Genomic DNA, 21911 nt, shown 5'->3' on the forward strand with positions numbered 1-21911 from the left:
AGTGAAAACAGATTCTTCCTTTGAGCTGGTGCAGACGTGAAGTCTGCCTCGCATACAGCCCATGCTACAAAAAAAAACACATCACTCCAAAGTGCTGGATGTAAAAAAGCATGAGAAGCTCGACTCCCTGGCACACTGGAAACCTGTGGAAAGGTGTTTTAAAATATGCTGCTTCACACTTAAACTAGAGCTAGACAATGCTTATCAAGCCTTCAGATTCATCTCATTCACCCAACTGATAACTCCCTAACTCCCACAGCAGTGCTGGACTGTGGAGCTGTGATGAGTTTTAGCAGACATGTCTGAGGGCAGGCTACCAGTTCTGTGACTGGAATCTGGAATTCATTATGGCAACTTGATTTTTATATACATCTTAAATATTAGATTATAGGGTAGAAATTCTGATCAGTGAAGTTTCAACAGGAATGCTGAATGTACTTCTTCCATATTCACGGATGTGCCATTTTTATGCAAGTGCAGCTGTTAACCTATTTTACAGGTTAACACCTGCATAAAAATAGCACACCCAGGAATATAGCATTAGTGCATTAAGCATTTAGTTTGCCATTTCAATTCTAATGTGTTCATGGCATGTCATCACATGGAATCGTGCTCTAGGTTATGGGACGAGATTCAGGGGGTGCTGATTGCAACAGAATCAGTTTACTACTGTTGAGATGTCTTTACTTTCCCGTGTCATCCTGCACCTGCAATGGGGTCAAGAGGAGCTTTGTCAAGGGTAAAAATAATAAGTGGCACATCCTAGTAAAAAAAAAACTGAAGTTCCACAGAAGATTTTTTAGAAGGCTCCTCCTGATGTGTGAGTGCCTGCCCAACAATTTACTTGCCGATTTTCTCCCCTTATCCATTCTTTCTGTTAAGCAGTGACTCATGTGAGGATGTTATTCTCCAAGTGCTGGTGGTCCTTAGGTGCCTTTCAGCTTGTCAGCCTAGACAGTGAAAGTCAATGGGCTATTGGACCGTGGGGGGCACCACAGCTGAACTGAATCTTGTCCTCATCCACATACACGCAAGATCATTGGATAGCAAACAGGAGCAGGAACTGTGAGTGATTTTTCCGATCCCCAGCCCAGGTTACCACCACTGTTGCCCTGGCTGAGATCAGGAACCGTGCAGACCAGCTGTTTACTCATTTGAATGGCTTTGTGACGCACCGTGTGGTGTGTGTGTAATGCCACTAGGAATGGGTTGAATCTTTGTGATCAGGTGCTGGGAAGTGGAACAATTTTCCATTTTGGGTAGACAGTGTCAGCATCCATCACTCCTAGGTCAGACAGAGCACAGATGCAGTGCAACACTTCACCCACACCTCTCGGGGAAACCCCTGCATGTATATGTGAAGAACAAAGAAGAGGAGACCCTGTAGAGTGGGTTTCTGCCCTCCTAGGGCGCAAAGCAGAGGGATATCGCTCCCTTTAATTGTTAACAGGACTTGATTCTGTAAACTGGATCCTGTCATTTAATTCAGAACAGAAATTGTATGAATTTTAGCATTGTGTAAGACGCAAATGCGGTTTTGCTGTGGTTGCACGTTAAGCTAGCCAAGCTGTTCCAGTACAGCTACAACACTGGTATCTACCCGACAATGTGGAAAATTGCCCAGGTATGTCCTGTCCACAAAAAGCAGGATAAATCCAATCCAGCCAATTATTGTCCCATCAGTCTACTCTCAATCATCAGCAAAGTGATGGACGGTGTCGTCGACAGTGCTATCAAGCGACACTTACTCATCAATAGCCTGCTCACCGATGCTCAGTTTGGATTCCGCCAGGACCACTCAGCTCCAGACCTCATTACAGCCTTAGTCCAAACATGGACAAAAGAGCTGAATTCCAGAGGCGAGGTGAGAGTGACTTCCCTTGACATCAAGGAAGCATTTGACAGAGTGTGGCACCAGGGAGCCCTAGTAAAATTGAAGTCAATGGGAATCAGGGGGAAAACTCTCCAGTGGCTGGAGTCATACCTAGCACAAAGGAAGATGGTAGTGGTTGTTGGAGGCCAATCATCTCAGCCCCAGGACATTGCTGCAGGAGTTCCTCAGGGCAGTGTCCTAGAGGCCCAACCATCTTCAGCTGCTTCATCAATGACCTTCCCTCCATCATGAGGTCAGAAATGGGGATGTTCGTTGATGATTGCACAGTGTTCAGTTCCATTCGCAACCCCTCAGATAATGAAGCAGTCTGTGCCCGCATGCAGCAAGACCTGGACAATATCCAGGCTTGGGCTGATAAGTGGCAAGTAACATTCGTGCCAGACAAGTGCCAGGCAATGACCATCTCCAACAAGAGAGAGTCTAACCAACCCTCTTGACATTCAACAGCATTATCATCGCCAAATCCCCCACCATCAACATCACCATTGACCAGAAACTTAACTGGACCAGCCACTACAAGAGCAGGTCAGAGGCTGGTATTCTGCGGCGAGTGACTCACCTCCTGACTCCCCAAAGCCTTTCCACCATCTACAAGGCACAAGTCAGAAGTGTGATGGAATACTCTCCACTTGCCTGGATGAGTGCAGCTCCAACACTCAAGAAGCTCGACACCATCCAGGACAAAGCAGCCTGCTTGATTGGCACCCCATTCACCACCCTAAACATTCACTCCCTTCACCACTGGCGCAGCATGGCTGCAGTGTGTACCATCTACAGGATGCACTGCAACAACTTGCCAAGGCTTCTTGGACAGTACCTCCCAAACCCGCGACCTCTACCACCTAGAAGGACAAGGGCAGCAGGCACGTGGGAACAACACCATCTGCACATTCCCCTCCAAGTCGCACTCCATCCCAACTTGGAATTATATCGTCATTCCTTCATCGTCGCTGAGTCAAAATCCTGGAACTCCCTTCCTAACAGCACTGTGGAAGAACCTTCACCACATGGACTGCAGCGGTTCAAGAAGGCGGCTCACCACCACCTTCTCGAGGGCAATTAGGGATGGGCTGAGAGCTGTCCTAAGGCTTGAAAGTGTGTCCCACCATAGTTTTGTTTAGTAATATCTATACAAATAGCTTGTTTTCCTTCTTCAAGAAAATTAAATGGAGAGAAATTAAACGGAGAGAAGCAGGCACTCTCTGCAAGATAATCAGATGAACTCCATATGGGTCTGGTTCACAGTGCACAGGAAAATCCCTACTTTAGGAACATGGCTCAAGACAACAATCTGTTAACAGGGGGAATGAACAGTCCGTACAGTTACTCGGGCGGGGGGGGGGGGGGGGGGCGGAGGTGGGGGTGGGGGGGTTTGGTGTGCAAACTTTACACCCTGTCCAGATAGGACCGACTCGATGGCACCAATGGGTCTTTTCCTGTGTTTCGTTTTCTTATATTCAATTATCAAGTGTGTGAGTAAAGCAAGAGTAACCTAGTAGCAGCGTCACAATCGTGATCATTGTGAATCCCTGGGAATATTCATTCTGCAGAGTAGAAAGTGCAAAGTCATGGGCCTCAATATTTACTGGGAGGGAGTAGGGGGTTTGGGGTCGTAGCTGCTGGGAAACCTGGAAATGCAGGTAATTCGGAAGACCTGTCGAATTTAACAGCAGGATTTCATTTCGCAAAGTTTATTTCCTAAATTGACCTTAATTTGGCACTAGGGTAAGTTCAACAATCATGCACTCCCAACAGGGAGCCAGGCTTAAGGAAGCACGTCTCGTATTCCCACCTCTAATTCAGGCTCCATTGGAACGTTGGCTCCTGCTGGGAGTGTGACACTGATGAATTTACCTTTAAATTGGTAACCCATTTAGGCAGAAAGCAGCTTCACTGCTTTTTCTAGGTACTCACGTTCTATAGGCTGCGGTGAAACACACAGTGTGGATGGAATCTGAGGCTGTTCCTGAGGCTCTGCAGGGGAAGGAGCCACACAACTTGGGATGGGGGATGATGGGGCTGCAGGTATGCTCAGACTCAGGGAAAGGTCGCTCCGTGCCCGTGGCACCCGATTCCTGGCTTCCTTCTCGTATTCCTCCGCTGCTAATTTTTCCAGGTACTTGTATCTGAAAAGAAGCCCACATAAGTTTCAGCAAGTAGTGCATTGCGTGCGTTACACTTCAGACACTCTCACATCCTAAGCCAACAACACTGCCAAAATAAACTACTTTAAACCAAATTCAGACTGAATCTAAGGAAAGAAGAACTGCCTGCAGCTTGAGTTTACCCACAGACGGACTGCAAAAAAGCTTCAACACATCAACAGTTCCTGTGAGATATTTATCAATGGGGTCTTTTCCGCTCCTTTTAGATCCTTGATGCAACGTGACACAGGAGCTTTCACCACTTTCTAAATGTTGCCTCGCCTCCCTGAACCTGCATCTTATTCCAACAATTTGGAATTTTACGTCATGTTGGGTTTAGTCATCAAAGGCTGCTTAGGAAAAGAAAAATACATCTGTTTCGCATTTGCATGGACAGTGCTTCTGAACTGTTTATTACTGCATGCTACCAATCATAGTCCTCATACTTAAAAAACATTAGCACCAAAATAACTTGCAGTCCTCGCTGCTCCCAGCCAAAAATCTTTAGATTTATTTTTACTCAGAATTTTTTCCAACAACTATTTGTATGGAACTAAAATTAAATATATGTTTCTGTTAAATAGGCTAACTATAATCAACAGCAACGAAAAATGCACCAATAAAAGAGCATCAAAGTATATGCAGGAACACCTTGATAGTAATTCTCGTCTGGAACCCAGGTTCAAATTCAGCCCATCCGGATGGAGTGGAAGAGCACCACTATTTGGCAGCTGTAAAGTTCTTAAGTTTGGACAGTTGTGGGAGGTGAAATTCCTCTCATCGATAATTTCACCAAAAAAATGAGGACAAGTACAAAATAAGAAATCCTGTTGCACTATGCCAAATTATGTGCTAAAATTATCAACAAGTGTTACGTCCCACAACTGCCCACAAGTTAGAATTCTCATTTAGAAAAGCCAAAGTGACGCATGGGCGGCAAATAGAAATGTCAAACTGCTGCAGTAAAGAGGTGCTCTTCTCGGCTTGGAGGTACGGCTCATTGCTGGGGAAGAGCAGAGGTAGCTTTAGTCTGCATCTGTGAGTGTCTTGGTGCTAAAGTGGGAAACAGTCACTATCTCAACATGGTATCTTCATATTAATGAGCAAACCCATTTGCCCTCAAAATTAGATAAATTTTTTACCCAATTTTTTTTTGTTTATTTCAAGATCCACGTTATCTTTGGCAGCTTTTTAATCAACATATATAAGAGAGTACTGCAAACACTACTGAGAATAAGAGGAGGATGAGAGGGTGTAAGCGGTGGGCCTATTGATTTCGGAGATGACGCTCCTGTATTGCGAAGACAGCCAAAGGTCGCACCTGTGCAATACGTGCCCATTGAAAAGAATGGAAATAGATTCAGCCAGTAGATTCACAGGTTTACTTTTGTTCTGGCTCAGTCAATTTCAAAGTAGCAAAAGAGAGGTCAAAAATGAAACAAATTACATTAGTAATGGTGAGCAATAGAGAACAGCACTGACTCAAACTCCAAGTGTACATTCATTCAAATAGATGAACTGACCCAATTCAGATACTTTGAGCTTGGATGTGCACATCTCTACAAAAGAAAAAGTGGTGAGGAGGGAAAAATCTTTCTCCATCATCAGGGCAATTGTGGGCGGCACATGGAGATTAGAAACGCTGGCAGTGTTCACTGCTCTGCCCGTTACACACTGGGGTGGAACTTCTGCCCATTGCTTTGTCTTCGCTATGACAACATCTCAAATCCCAGGGACGGAGACATTTACATATTAGGGACAAGCACTCACCTTGCAGAACTGCCAGGATTTTAAGCGGTATGTTGCAACTCTTAAGGTGGGTGGTTTGGAAAAGAGGCCACAGACCGGTCTGGTCAATGAGTTGAAAAGTACCATCTTGCTCCTTGAATGATAGGCCACAGATCCAAACAACAATCAATCCACCTGGGTCGATTGCTGTTTTATTATGGCATAGTGGGGTCCACATGCAGCCAAGTGTGGCATTTATGGTTGCTTCCTGCGGGCCTATGTAGCACGGTCTGTGGCAGGGGAATATCTGATGAGATTTCTGGGATAACCTTGAATTCTTCAGATTTGAACCCAAAACTGATGTTGGGATGGGGCACAGGGGTAGGCTGAAGAAGCAATCACTCCTCTCCACCTCTGTGTTTGATCGTGATTGTGTGTGTGTGTGTGTGTTTGAGCGTGATTGCGTGTGTGTGTGTGTGTTTGAGCGTGATTGTGTGTGTGTGTGTGTGTTTGAGCGTGATTGCGTGTGTGTGTGTGTGTTTGAGCGTGATTGCGTGTGTGTTTGAGCGTGATTGAGTGTGTGTTTGAGCGTGATTGAGTGTGTTTGAGTGAGTGTGCGTTTGACTGAGTGTGAGTCTGTGATTGCGTGTGTGAATGTGTTTGAATGTGAACTTGTGTGTGAGCGTGAGCTTGTGTGCGAGTGTTTGAGAGAATGTGTGAGAGAGTCAGATGAGAGGAGTGAGAGTGTGTTTAAGTGTGTGAATGTGTTTGTTTGAATGTATGTATGTTACAGCGTGAGCTTGTGTGTGATTGTTTGAATGTAATTGTGTGTTTGCACAAAAGTGTGTGTGTGTTTGAGCTTGCATGTGATTGAGTGTGATTGTGTGTTTGAGTGTGATTGAGCATGTGTGTTTGAGCATGAGCATGTACATATGTGATTGTGTGTGTGTTTGAGTGTTCAGTTGTGTGTGATTGAGTGTGAGTGCAAGTGTGTTTGAGCATGTGATTGTGTGTTTGAGCATGAGCATGTGCATGTGTGATTGTATGTAGTTGTGTGTGTATGTGTGTAACTGTGTGTGTAAGTGTGGTTGTGTGTATGTTTGAGTGAGTGTGTTTGAGCATGTGAGTGTGAGTGTGTTTGAGCGTGAGTGTAAGTGAGTGTGAATGTGTCTGGGTGCGTTTGAGCGTGTGTGTTTGAACGTGTGAATGAGTGCTAGTGTTTGAGCGTGTCTGGGTGCATGCGTGTCCGGGTGCGTTTGAGCGTGCGATTATGGGTGATTGTGTGTGTGTTTGCATATGTGTAATTGGCTATGTGTGATTGTGTATGTGTGTGTGTGTGTGTGTGTGAATGTGAGAGTGATATTGAGTGTGAGTTTGTGTGAGTACACACTGTCCATGCTTGTGTGATCACCATCTATACTGACTAATGGTGTGAAGTGGGAGATGTTTGGTATTTATGAAGATGGGCAGAGGATATGGTTCAATCCGGGTTGGAACAATTCACCGTTCCAGTGGGTCTAAAGCACAAGCATATTACAGAAATAAACAGGCTGGGAATTCTCTCAAACCTGGTACCGCACCACAACTGTAACTTTGACACAAGTGCGGTGGAAACCCCATTATCACTTTGGAGAACAATTTTGGGAAGTTCAGCCATTATTTATGAAGTTCTGTGGATGATGCAATCAAGAGAGATACATATTTGATTTCCTTTGTTCATTAATTGAACTTCAAAGTGGTTAGAATGGATATAATCCCTGACAGGTTTGCCCCAGTTCTGCAGTCCGTCTGAAGGCATCGCAAGTAGCTATTTCTAGAATGACACTAGGCCCTGAACAACTACACAGCAACAAAGATTATTGAAAAATGCTAACCTCCTACGAAGTTGATTAGTTTCATTAAAATAAATTATTACTTTTTAAAATAAACAAAAGTTTGTATACACTTCTAGCAGAATATGCAAACCTTTCTTCTCTTGCCAGTCTTTGCTCTTCTCGTTTTTCTATATACCCCCGACTAAAAGACAGAACAGATAAAGAAATGCAGTAAAAGGTATCAGCAGAAGTTACCAAGAAAGGTAGTGACACTAGGTCAGCAGATACTTTCTTTATCTCTAGCTATTCAAAGACAGAATTCTACCTAGAAAACCTTCAACATTTAAGTGACATGGTGCTTTGGAGGATTCTTTGCACTGATGCACCTATGGATTTCTATACAAATGGTGATGGCTGCAGCCAACTTGTATGAAAAACACTAGTGTCCTCAAACCAATTCCAAAATGACACAGGTAAAACATGCAAGGGTCTTAATCGTCTTTAGAATTCAGCTTACATTTGTATAATGTTCTTTAAGTAAAAGAAAACATCTGAGTGATTAATAAGGCAGAAGGTCATAGAGTCATAGAGTTATCCAGCACGGATAGAGGTCCTTCGGCCCATCGTGTCCGCGCCGGCCATCAGCCCTGTCTACTCTAATCCCATATTCCAGCATTTGGTCCGTAGCCTTGTATGCTATGGCATTTCAAGTGCTCATCCAAATGCTTCTTGAATGTTGTGAGGGTTCCTGCCTCCACAACCCTTTCAGACAGTGAGTTCCAGACTCCAACCACCCTCTGGGTGAAAAAGTTCTTTCTCAAATCCCCTCTAAACCTCCCGCCTTTTACCTTGAATCTATGTCCCCTTGTTATAGAACCCTCAACGAAAAGTAGGAATATTTACGGGGTGGGGAAACTAAAGAGAAGAGTTTTAGGCAGGTATTGAGGGCAGGGATGAAGTTAGCAAGGCAATGTGGTTTTACAAAAGAATTCCAAAGATCCCGGGCGTAGTGGCAAAGATCAGTCTTTGATGAGGATTACAAAGCAGGAACGGGCAGTAATCTAGCGTCAGAGGAAGAGGGATGTGCGGGCAGAGATGTATGGCTGGAGAAGGTCACTGATAGGGTAAAGCAAGGCTATAGTGGGGCTTGAGGTACAGAATATTGGTTGATTTAATCAGGAACAGGGAGCCAATCGAGCTTGGCAACAACAGACTGGTGGGTGTGTGGGACAAGATGAAGAGCACTGAATTCTGAATTAGCTGTGAAGGATAGAAACAGGGAGAGCACGAGAGAAGGCAAGCCAGCTACCAGAAGGAGGCACGGATCAGCCTTTCAGCAGCTGTTGGGGAATGGAGGAAGATAAGTGGGAAATATTCTGAAGGTGGACAAAAGTGGCCTTGGTGATAGATGATGTGGGGTAAATAGCCTCAGCTATTTCAAATAGAACACAAAACAAACCAGGAAAAGCAGGCATCATATCAACAAAATATTTAACCATTTAACAGTTGTAATAAAATTTGATTAAGTAACTTGAAGTAGCGAAACATTAAAAAATTTTAACTGAAATTTTGGCCCCGATTTTATTCCCGGGCAGGTTTTGGCTGGGTGGGTAATGAGGTGAACTAGAAACTCACCCATTGCCCCACCAGCAGGGTCTGGGCTGCTTTAACTCCTGGGCCTCATTTAAATCCAGTTGGCTGACTTCCCACCTGGAACAGACAGGAAGCAGCAAAAACTCATGTGGCCCCGAGGCCGCTCACTGACAACAGGGAGTTGGCGGACTCAGCTTTGGGGGGGTGGGGAGGGGTCTCACATTCCTGAAGGTGGGGGGAGCCTGCGGCAGGGGAGGCCTAAGCTTTCTTTGTCAAACCCGGGAGAACACTTCTGCTCCTCCTGGCCCCACAAGGAAAGTAAAAAGACTGAACTGTTTGGGCCTCTTCTGGCCCAGCTCCTCTTCCCGCTGTTTTCACCTGGCAGGTAAACTACAGCAGTTTCCCCATTCAGGCCACCAGTTAAAATTGCAGACAGGTCCCAATGACATCATCAGAACCCGACATGCGTATGTAAAGAAGGACCCTGCAGGCACTGGGCAGGTGCTCAGAAGAGGACATTAAATTTCGGAATGGCGAGTTCCTGATGGCTTTCCGGCGGCAGGTGAGTAACCTAGGTAATTTTAAGTGCCAGCTTCCGCCAGGCAGATAGGGTTCAAATTGCCCTCACGGTCTCTGAAGATAATTCATGTATATCCTGCAGCAAACTATTTTTTCCATTTTTAAACAGCATTATTTTCTTACAATTTTACAACGCAATTAAGGTTAGAAGCTCCAAATGTAAGGAAATCTCTCTGCTGCTGCACTCTGCACGGAGTCAGGACTTGGGGGGGGGGGGGATTTGCTGTTTGATTGTTGCGCTGCTAAGTTCTGTTAAAATCCAACCAGGATGTTCCTGAGTATTTTGAGTGCAAAAATCATGCAATCTGGGCAGGGGAGGGAGTAAAGAGTTTTGGGCGAAACTCTTTTCTGACGTCGATCCGAAACTGTGACGGGAGAAATTGGGTGTTTCTCGTGATGCAGGTGTGCTCTCTGCATAGAAGCGCAAGTGAGGCCCTCAACGCCGTATCCAAATGGCAATCAATCACAGAGCAGTGTTAGGAACCAACAGAGGCATTGTCAGCTTTTTTTGAAACAGATTCGACACTTTGGTCGGAACATGCAACTTCCCTCTCCCCCCACACCCCTGATTTTTCTGACCCCTACCTGCAAGGCGGATGCCCAAGCATTGCTGTAAATGGTGTGAATGCCCACCCCTTTTATAAATGGCCCTGTCCCCCGAGGTTTGGGGTGGGGTCAAATCCAGGAACAGTCTGGTGGGCAGAAGTCTTGCTCCTTGCAAGGTCACAGAGTGGCAACCCACTGGGAATTATGGGGCTACAGAGTCAAACTCCATTTTTTTTTTAATCATTGGCCACCTCCTTGTCAGTCAGTGATAAGTAGTCTACTCAAGTTGGCTTTTTTATGCATTTTACCCCTGTTCTGTTATTTACCCTTTTGGGCTGAGCATCCTTTGACTGACAGAAAGCAGACGGATAACTGTAGGATTTCAATAGTCTCCATCAATAAAGCTCTGTCATCAAAAGGGTTAGGAATGCTAGGAACATAGGAACAAGACTAAACCATTTAGACCCTCGAGCCTTTTCCGCCATTCAATTAGATCATGGCTGATCTGAACCTCAACCCTATTTGCCTGCCTTTGCGCCATATCCCGTGATACCCGTACCTAACAAAAATCTATCGATCTCAGTCTTGAAAGCTCCAATTAACCCAACACCCACAATCTTTTGGGGGAGAGAGTTCCACATTTCCACTACACTTTGAGTGAAGAAGTGCCGCCTGATTTAAACTCCTAAGTGGCCTAGCTCTAATTTTAAGACTTTACCCCCTTGTTCTGGATTCCACCACCATACCCAATTGAATTGTTTTATCATTTTAAACACCTTGATTAGATCACCCCTCAATCTTCGATACTCAAGGGAATACAAGCCAAGTTTATACAACCTGTCCTCTTAATTAAACCATTTTAGCCTCAGTATCATTCTGATAAATCTGCGTTTCATCCCCTTTCATGGCCAATTTATCGTTCCTGAGATGCGGTGCCCAGATGGGTTCTGACCACAGCTCAGTACAATTGAAGCATAACATCCTCTCCTTTGTATTCCAGCCTCCTTGAGATAAAGGCCAACATTCCATTATCCTTTTTGATGGCTTTTTGTACCTGTCCACTAGCTTTTAATGATTTGTGTACATGGACACCCAAAACTCTCTGCTCCTCTACAGTTCCTAATTTCTCACCATTTAGAAAATACTCTGATTTATCCTTCTTGGATCCAAAGTGAATGACCTTACACTTCCAAAAATTGAACTCTACTTGCAACAGGTTTGCCCAATCACTTAATCTGTCTGTGTCCCTTTGTAACTTCCTGCTCCCATCTGCACGAATTACTGTGCCTAATTGAATTTTTTGAGGAAGGAGTAGATAGGGGAATGTCTATGGATGTAGTTTACATGGACTTCCAGAAGGCATTTGATGAGGTTCCACATATCAGACTATTAGCTAAAATTAAACATCATGGAATCGAAGGCAAATTATTGACCTTGTTAGGAGACTGATTAGAGAGTAGGAATAATGGGTATGTACTCGAATTGGAAGGAAGTGACCAGTGGTGTCCCACAAGGATCAGTGGTGGGGCCTTTTTTTAAAAATTCGTTCATGGGATGTGGGCGTCGCTGGCAAGGCCAGCATTTATTGCCCATCCCTAATTGCCCTCGAGAAGGTGGTGGTGAGCCGCCTTCTTGAACCGCTGCAGTCCGTGCGGTGAAGATTCTCCCACAATGCTGTTAGGAAGGGAGTTCCAGGATTTTGACCCAGTGACGATGAAGGAACGGCAATATATTTCCAAGTCGGGATGATGTGTGACTTGGAGGGGAACGTGCAGGTGGTGTTGTTCCCATGTGCCTGCTGCCCTTGTCCTTCTAGGTGGTAGAGGTCGTGGGTTTGGGAGGTGCTGTCGAAGAAGCCTTGGCGAGTTGCTGCAGTGCATCCTGTGGATGGTACACACTGCAGCCACAGTGCGCCGGTGGTGAAGGGAGTGAATGTTTAGGGTGGTGGATAGGGTGCCAAACAAGCGGGTTGCTTTGTCCTGGATGGTGTTGAGCTTCTTGAGTGTTGTTGGAGCTGCACTCATTCAGGCAAATGGAGAGTATTCCATCACACTCCTGACTTGTGCCTTGCAGATGGTGGAAAGGCTTTGGGGAGTCAGGAGGTGAGTCACTCGCCACAGAATATCCAGCCTCTGACCTGCTCTTGTAGCCACAGTATTTATGTGGCTGGGTCCAGTTAAGTTTCTGGTCAATGGTGACCCCCAGGATGTTGATGGTGGGGGATTCAGCGATGGTAATGCCGTTGAATGTCAAGGGGAGGTGGTTAGACTCTCTCTTGTTGGAGATGGTCATTGCCTGGCACTTGTCTGGCACGAATGTTACTTGCCACTTATCAGCCCAAGCCTGGATGTTGTCCACGTCTTGCTGCATGCGGGCACGGACTGCTTCATTATCTGAGGGGTTGCGAATGGAACTGAACACTGTGCAATCATCAGTGAACATCCCCATTTCTGACTTTTTGATGGAGGAAAGGTCATTGATGAAGCAGCTGAAGATGGTTGGGCCTAGGACACTGCCCTGAGGAACTCCTGCAGCAATGTCCTGGGGCTGAGATGATTGGCCTCCAACAACCACTACCACCTTCCTTTGTGCTAGGTATGACTCCAGCCACTGGAGAGTTTTCCCCCTGATTCCCATTGACTTCAATTTTACTGGGGCTCCTTGGTGCCACACTTGGTCAAATGCTGCCTTGATGTCAAGATCAGTCACTCTCACCTCACCTCTGGAATTCAGCTCTTTTGTCCATGTTTGGACCAAGGCTGTAATGAGGTCTGGAGCCGAGTGGTCCTGGCGCAACCCAAACTGAGCATCGGTGAGCAGGTTATTGGTGAGTAAGTGCTGCTTGATAGCACTGTCGACGACACCTTCCATCACTTTGCTGATGATTGAGAGTAGACTGATGGGATGGTAATTGGCCAGATCGGATTTGTCCTGCTTTTTGTGGACAGGACAATTTTCCACATTGTCGGGTAGATGCCAGTGTTGTAGCTGTAATGGAACAGCTTGGCTAGAGGCGCAGCTAGTTCTGGAGCACAAGTCTTCAGCACTACAGCCGGCATATTGTCGGGGCCCATAGCCTTTGCTGTATCCAGTGCACTCAGCCGTTTCTTGATATCACGTGGAGTGAATCGAATTGGCTGAAGACTGGCTTCTGTGATGGTGGGGATATCGGGAGGAGGCTGAGATGGATCACCTACTCGGCATTTCTGGCTGAAGATGGTTGCAAACGCTTCAGCCTTGTCTTTTGTACTCACATGCTGGACTCCACTATCGTTGAGGATGGGGATGTTTACAGAGCCTCCTCCTCCCGTTAGTTGTTTAATTGTCCACCACCATTCACGACTGGATGTGGCAGGACCGCAGAGCTTTGATCTGATCCGTTGGTTATGGAATTGCTTAGCTCTGTCCATAGCATGTTGCTTCTGCTGTTTAGCATGCATGTAGTCCTGAGTTGTAGCTTCACCAGGTTGGCACCTCATTTTTAGGTACGCCTGGTGCTGCTCCTGGCATGCTCTTCTACACTCCTCATTGAACCAAGGTTGATCCCCTGGCTTGTTGGTAATGGTAGAGTGAGGAATATGCCAGGCCATGAGGTTACAGATTGCGCTGGAATACAATTCTGCTGCTGCTGATGGCCCACAGCGCCTCATGGATGCCCAGTTTTGAGCTGCTAGATCTGTTCAACTATTAACTATATTTATTAATGACTTAGATAACACAAGAGAACCATATATCCAAATTTGCTGATGACACAAAGATAGGTGGCATAGTCAGTAGTAAGATGGGAGCATAAAATTATAAAGAGACATTGATAGATTAAGTGAGTGGGCAGAACTGTGGCAGATGGATTTCAACACAGGGAAGTGTGAGGTCATCCATTTTGGACCAAAAATGGATAGATCCGAGTATTTTTTAAATGATGAAAAGCTCGGAACAGTGGAGGTCCAAAGAGATTTAGGTCCATGTACACAGATCACTAAAATGTAGTGATCAAGGGCTAACGGAATGTTAGCCTTTATATCTCGAGGGCTAGAATATAAAGGGGAAGAAGTTTTGCTACAGCTATACAAAGCCCTGGTTGGACCACATCTGGAGTACTGTGTACAGTTCTGGGCACTGCAACTTAGGAAGGATATAATGGCCTTTGAAGGAGTGCAGCACAGTTCACCAGAATACTGCCGGTTTCCAAGGGTTAAATTATGAGGAGAGATTACATAAACTAGGCTTGTGTTTCTTGGAATATAGAAGGTTAAGGGGCAATTTGATCGAGGTTTTTAGGATTTTGAAAGGAATTGATAGGGTAGATAGAGAGAAACTTTTTCCGCTGGTGGGGGCGTCTAGGACAAGGGGACATAACCTTAAAATCAGAGTCAGGCCGCTCAGGAGAGAAGTTAGGAAACACTTCTTCACGCAAAGGGTGGTAGAAGTGTGGAACTCTCTCCCACAAAAAGCAGTAGATGCTAGCTCAATTAATAATTTTAAATCTGAGATCGATTCATTTTTGCTCGCCAAGGGTATTTATGGAAAAGGAGCCAAGGCGGTGGATGGAGTTAGGATACAGATCAGCCATGATCTCATTAAATGGCCTACTCCTGCTCCGAAGTTCCCAACTTCGTGTCATCTGCAAACTTGGATATCCAACTTTCTATTCTTTCATCCAAGTCATTGATATATATGGTGAAGAGTTGAGGCCCCAGTACAGATCCATGGGGAACACCACTTGTCACATCCTGCCAATCAGAGTACGTACTCTTTATCCTTACTCTTAGTCTCCTACTTCCCAACCAATTTCCAACTCACATCACAAAGTTGCCCCCAATTCCGCACACTTTCATTTTTGCCAATAATCTCTTGTGTGGAACCTTATCGAATGCCTTCAAGAACTCCATGTGAACAATATCGATCGACACTCTCTTATCTACCATGGTAGTAAGCTTCTCAAAAAATTCAACTAAATTAGTCAGACATGACTTACCCTTCATAAATCCACGCTGACTCTCTCTCATCAGCTCAAATTTGTCCAAGTGCTCAGCCACTGTGTCCCTAATGGCAGATTCTAATAATTTCCCCGCAACTGACATTAGACTGACAGGTCTGTAGTTACCTGGTTTCTCTTTCCCTCCTCTCTTAAATAATGGAGAAACATGTGCAATTTTCTAATCCAATGGCACAATTCCCGAATCTAGAGAGTTTTGGAAGATTATTACTAATGTATCTGCAATTCCTTCATCTACTTCTTTTAATACCTTCGGGTGGAAACCATCAGGTCCTGGAGATTTGTCTATCTTATGTTGCATTATTTTTTCATTACCATTTTTCTACTTCTATTAAATCCAAGAAGTTCTTCCCTTTGAGTTATTTTTATTTCTCTTGTGCTGCTGGTATTTTGTCCTCTCCTACTGTGAAGACCGATGCCAAATACTCATTAAACAAGTCTGCCATTTTCTTATTGTTGATTACAGTATCACCCGTGTTTGTCTTTAACGGGCCCACATTTCCCTTTGCTAATCTCTTTCTCTGAACATATTTATAAAAACTTTTACTGTTAGCCTTGATATTCCTTGTAAGACTTTTTCATGTTCCATTTTTTGCACCTCTCAATACTTTCTCTCTATCCCTTTTATAGCTCCCCAGTCCGCTGGATTACCACATTCTTTACATTTATCTATGTTAAATGTATCTTAACATGGAATCTCAGTCAATCTTTATTTCTTCCCATAAGGTCGTCACTTTATTTCTGTTCAAAACCTAGCTGAGATTGGCAATTCACCAGCTGGAGTAAGGCCAACAAGAGCCTCTGCTATGGATGGGATTTCAAACACAGAAATATGGTGCCCTGATGCCACTTTAATGCAAATCAATCATAAATTCACAAATTATGAAACATTATAATGCATGAGAAATGAAACAGTGTTCAGTTATTCCAAGCTCCTTTGTGTCTTTTACTGATTTATTTTTATTGTTTTCCTATCACCAGATCTTACTTGAATCGGTTTCTTTCTTCCCGTTCTATCCGTTGTAGTCTTTCCTCTCTCTCCTGACGCCGTTTCTCTCGCTCAGCTGCCAGTGACTCTTGATGCTGTCGGTAGGATGAGGAAAGAAGACCTCCCAGCACTGGCCTGTGGACCAAGCAAACAAATTAAATCATGTAAAGTCTCAATAATTTTCCACTTACATTGAATTAGATTTTTAGGTTCTAAAATTATGACGGTGCTCTCTTCCTAGCAAGAAAGCAACAATCACCTCCTTGACTGGCTTTCTATTCTAATCCCTATGAATGCCTATTGTACAAATATTACCTCCTGAACCAGTTATTTTGTTGCAATAACTCTGGCTATTTATTAGACATAAAGGGTGCTTGTTCTTAATGCACCAACAGAATACCTTATATTGAATAACCAGCTTTGATATATTTTTGTAGTGCATCCCAAGAGGAAGAGCTGGTGCACAAAACCACAGACAAAGAGCAATAACTTTGGAACTGAGTCTTTCTGCTTCCATTTGGTGATATCTAAGATGGTAGCAGACTTCAAGTTCAACTTGACACTTTCATCAATGCTATTTATAAAAGTTTGAAGCACAAGAACTTCAGGTAGGAAAATTGCACTCTTTAAATTCTTCAAAACACACCTTGTTCCAAAAGGCTGAGACTCTGGGGGTGATTTTAAACCCCAAGAACGGGTGGATTGGGGGCAGGTGGGAGTTGAAAATAGTTGTTTTTAGGGTCGCAACTGGAACCCGGGTTTAATGTCAGCGCGTAAAAGTACAGGCTTTGCACTGGGAATGAAAAGTCCAAAAATGTTGCGGTTGCGACCCAATAAAACAATAATTTTCAACTCCCACGCACCCGTTCTTGGGGTTTAAAATCACCCCCTCTGAGTCTAATACAATCAATAGCTGTCTTACTATTGGTAACAATTTTGGTCATTCCAAGTGTTATCACAATCATCCAACCGCTATCTCTCCCCTCAACAAGACAATAAAGCCCCTTTAAGAGTAAATTGCCTTTTCAGAAACAGGAGAGAGGGCGGAACATAACATATGATAATCTATTCATAGTCATGTTTTTGTTCTATCTGTGGAATTTACTGGAAACAACTTCCCAGCCTTTAATAAATATATTTATTGCTGGCTCCAATGTTTAAACATGTTCTGCAGCTCCGACTGTTGCCTTTGCAGCAAATCATCCAAAGGCACTTCATAGAAGTGTAAGGAAAAAAGGGACACCAAGCCAAAGGAGGAAATATTGGGAAGGGTAATCAAAAGTTTAGTCAAAGAGGCAAACTTTAAGAATGGTCTTAAAGAAGAGGGAGGTGGAGAGGTGAAGGATTTTCGGGAAGGAATTACAGAACATGAGCCTAGGAGGCTGAGGGCACAGTGCCAATGATGGGGTGAAGAGAGGGAAGGTGCACAAGATGCTTGAATCAGAGCAATCGAGAGTTTGAGGGTGATGTAGGGCTGGAGGAGGTTACAGAGGTAGGGTTGAGGCCTTGTAGGGATTTAAAGAGTTAGATGAGATTTTTAAATTTGAAGTGATGGGGGGCCATGGGCCAATGTAAGTCAGCAATGGATGAGTAGGATACAGTACAAAGAGCAGTTTTGGATTGGTTGAATTTTACATAAAGTGGAGAAGGGGAGGCCAGCCAGGAGATCATTGGAATAGTGGAGTCTGGAGGTTGCAACGGCATGGATGATAATTTCAGCGGTAGGTGGGGGCTGAGGTGATGAGTGGAGGAGGGTGATGTTACAGAGCTGGTCTTTGTAATGTAAAAGATATGGGGTTGGAAGCTCAGCTCAGCTCAGGCTCAAATAGGTCACTGAGGTTGTCAACACTTTGGTTCAGCCCAAGACAGTGGGTGAGGCAGGGGATGGGGTTGGAGGCAAGAGTATGGAGTTTGTGTTGGGGAACAAAGACATTGGTTTTGTCTTCCCAGTGTTTAACTGGAGGAAATTGATGGCTCATCCGAGAAAGGATGTCGGGTCAGCAATCTGACAATCCAAAGGCAGTGGAAGGGTCCAGAGAGGTGGTGGAGAGATAGAGCTGGGTGTCATCGGCATACAGTTGGAAGCTAATCCTGTGTCTGCAAATGATATCGCCAACTGGCAGCACGTTGATGAGGAAGCGGAAGTGGCAAGGATGGATTACATACAAACATACGAATTAAGAGCAGGAATAGGCCACTCGGCACCTCAAGCCTGCTCTGCCATTTGATAAGGTCGTGGCTGATCTGATTGTAACCTCAACCCTACTTTCCCGTCTACCTACTATAACCTTTGACTCCCTTGTTAATCAGGAATCTATCTAACTCAGCCTTAAAAATTTCAATGACGCTGCCTCCCCCGCTCTCTGGGGAAGGGAGTTCCACAGACTCACGACCCTCAGAGAAAAAAATTTCTCATCATCTCTGTCTTGAATGGGAGACCCCTTATTTTTAAACTGTGTCCCCAGTTCTAGTCCCACCCACGAGGGGAAAGATCCTCTCAGAATCTACCCCTTCAAGTCACCTCAGGATCTTATATGTTTCAATAAGATCACCTCTCATTCTTCTAAACTCCAATGTATACAGGCCCAATTTGTCCAGCCTTTCCTTATAAAATAACCCCCTCATCCCTGGAATCAGTCGAGTGAACCGTCTCTGAACAGTGTGGAGTTGGGAAGAGAAGCCACTAGTAGAGCTTCTGTAGCTATGATTGGATAGATGAGTGGAACCAAGCAAGTGCAGTCCCACTGAGCTGGACCATGGAGGAATGGCATTGAAGGAGGAGGCTGCAGAGAATTCGAGGAAGGATAATGCACCATGGTCATAGTCAGAGAAAACATAATTTGTAACTTTTGTTAGAGCTGTTTCGGTGATGTGGGAGGGGCAGAACCTGAACTGGCTTGCTATGTTGTTTATCAGGAATATATTGAGCCTTTAATAGAGAAGAATGATTACTGTGGCTGTGGTGGTAATGTTTGTGGATTAACGTGATTGCTGGAACAAAATTGATATGATTGTGCGTCATTTTGCAATTTTATTAGGTGACCAAATACAGTTTTGAACATTAAATTAACTGATAAACTCAAGGGAGGACTGGAGGACTCTAGCTAAAATCAAGGTTATGTATTTCAGCTCCAGAACCCGGAGGGGGAGAAAACAGAGATATCCTTGAGCAGTGACGTTGAGATATATTTTTAGATGAATAAATCTTAAGTAACGGTGAGAGAATTTTGGCTATGATAACTAACTGACAGCTGCATGTGTTTTATTGAAGGGAAAAAGCACAAAGGACTGTGGTGCAAAGAGCGCCAGGTTATTATGTTCAGAGTTCCAAAGAAAGTCATGCATGATATTGTTCATTTAATGTTAACCTTTCGCCCTAACTTTACTGCAGCAAATTTGCCAGCAACTGTTCAGATTGTTCGAGTAGTGATTTGTGCTGCCTCAAAAAGGAATGCTGTCATCCTGACAGGCTCATCCATTTTGCACTGATTTCAACAGAAAGTAACTTTCAGCATGGGCTGTTGGAGATTGCTCTGTGACATTTAGACTCCAGAGAATCTGAACAGTGTAAACAAACAGGAATTCTTAGTAGCAACTAGTAAGTAATGGCTGTGTTTCAAACTAGGGGAAGGGACAGAGGAAGCTGATGGAAGATTTAGTTCGGTGCTAATGGCCACAATACACCATTAAGGGAAATAATTTCACCCAGTGACTGAATGGAGTCAGTCACTATATGGGACATCAGAACAATTATAGGTAACATGAACCTGCCAATCAAAGCCCATCAACACCATGAGATAAACTGTACATTCATGTATAAAATGCACTGAAAAAATTTACTGAAAAAAAAAATTCTGGTGTCTGGCAGCGTACGACTTGGATCCTAAAGTGTCCTAATGGTAATGTGCATACAGAATGTATAGATGTCACTGGATAAATAAGGTATATTTTCATTCAACTCATGCCCAATCCAGAATCATTGAATCATCACTTATTGAGCCTGTTTCCAATCTGTAGAGTTACAATAAGGGATCCTTTAGGTCTTTCACAGACCCAGAATTACACTGGGATCAAAGCCAATAACATCTTCAGTAGCAAATGAGTTCAAATGAATCTGCAACTTAATTTGTATTGTGGGAGGGAAGATAATATTGGAGTAGAATCATTTTAACTTTATGACTGTGACAGCACCAATAAACATTGCAAAGTGAGATGAGCACAATCAACTGTAACTCAGACTCCCCCACGTTGATTTTACGATGCATCAAAATCTTGATGTCAAATACCCGAGGGTTTGCCGTTCCCTTCTGGAGTGTGATGCAGAACACAAAATGGAGATATGCTGGAGTCAAAAACAACCTGGTGATGAGTAAGGATCTCCAACTAGCAGGAGAAAGAATGGTCCTACTAGGGCCATTTTTTGACATTTAAAAGAAAATTAGACAAAGACTATATATTAATGATCTGGACTTGGGTATACAGGGTATAATTTCAAAGTTTGCAGTTGACAAGAAACTTGGAAATGTAGTAAACAATGTGGAGGGATAGTAACAGATTTCAGGAGGACACAGACAGACTGGTGAAATGTGCAGACACATAGCAAATGAAATTTAACGTAGTGAAGTGTGAAGTGATGCATTTTGGTAGGAAGAATGAGGAAAAGCAATATAAACTAAATGGGACAATTTTGAAAGGGGTGCAGGAACAGAGAGACCTGGGGGTGCACATACACAAGTCTTTGAAGGTGGCAGGACAAATCGAGAAGGCTGTTAAAAAAGCATATGGGATCCTGGGCTTTATTAATAAAGGCATAGAGTACAAAAACAAGGAAGTTATGCTAAACCTTTATAAAACACAGGTTAGGCCTCAGTTGGAGTATTGTGTTCAATTCTGGGCACCACACTCTAGGAAGGATGTCAAGGGCTCAGAGAGGATGCAGAAGAGATTTACCAGAATGGTACCAGGGATGAGGGGCTTCAGTTATGTGGAGAGACTGGAGAAGCTGGGGTTGTTTTCCTTGGAACAGAGAACAAAATCATGAATGGTTTTGACAGAGTAAATAAGGAGAAACTGTTTCCAGTGGCAGAAGGGTCGGTAACCAGAGGACACAGATTTAAGGTGATCGGCAAAAGAGCCAGAGGCGACACGAGGAAACATTTCTCTACGCAGCGAGTTGTAATGATCTGGAATGCACTGCCTGAAAGGGTGGTGGAAGCAGATTCAATAATAACTTTCAAAAGGTAATTAGATAAATATTTGAAGGGAAAACATTTACAGGGCTATGGGGAAAGAGCAGGGGAATGAGACTAATTGGATAGCTCTTTCAAAGAGCCGGCACAGGCGCAATGGGCCGAACGACCTCCTCCTGTGCTGTACCATACTATGATACATAGAGTTTCCATATAAAACGGGTGATTGGAAGGGAGGTCCATTCCTTCATGATGTCTCAATTACACGTAGTGCCTACAGTATTTTTTAACCTATATGGAAAGATGTTTGTAATGTAGATTACATTAATAAGAGGCGGGTTGGTCACTAAAACCTTTCAAGGGGGCTCCAGGCCTCCATTTTTGCAGATTTTGCAACTTCAACCCCTGGGGGCCAGGATTCCCAGGCCTTCTCCTTCACA

At 44.1% G+C, this 21911-nt stretch overlaps 1 protein-coding gene across 13 annotated transcripts in view; it reads right to left on the reverse strand.

Annotated features, from left to right (window-relative positions):
* fhod3b (formin homology 2 domain containing 3b) overlaps positions 1-21911 on the reverse strand; it is a 746243-nt gene that overhangs the window by 114210 nt on the left and 610122 nt on the right. For 11 of the 13 annotated variants that reach the window (XM_068000433.1, XM_068000417.1, XM_068000408.1 and 8 more), the window contains 3 exons: positions 16283-16417; positions 7732-7782; positions 3809-4020 (listed from right to left, as the gene is read on the reverse strand). In XM_068000433.1, coding sequence (XP_067856534.1) covers positions 3809-4020; positions 7732-7782; positions 16283-16417 — 398 coding nt within the window. The remainder of the gene's footprint in view (positions 1-3808; positions 4021-7731; positions 7783-16282; positions 16418-21911) is intronic. The other 2 variants (XM_068000425.1, XM_068000354.1) reach the window with 1 other exon arrangement.

The sequence above is a fragment of the Heptranchias perlo genome, chromosome 2 (assembly GCF_035084215.1).
Source record: "Heptranchias perlo isolate sHepPer1 chromosome 2, sHepPer1.hap1, whole genome shotgun sequence".
Classification (NCBI taxonomy): Eukaryota; Metazoa; Chordata; class Chondrichthyes; order Hexanchiformes; family Hexanchidae; genus Heptranchias; species Heptranchias perlo.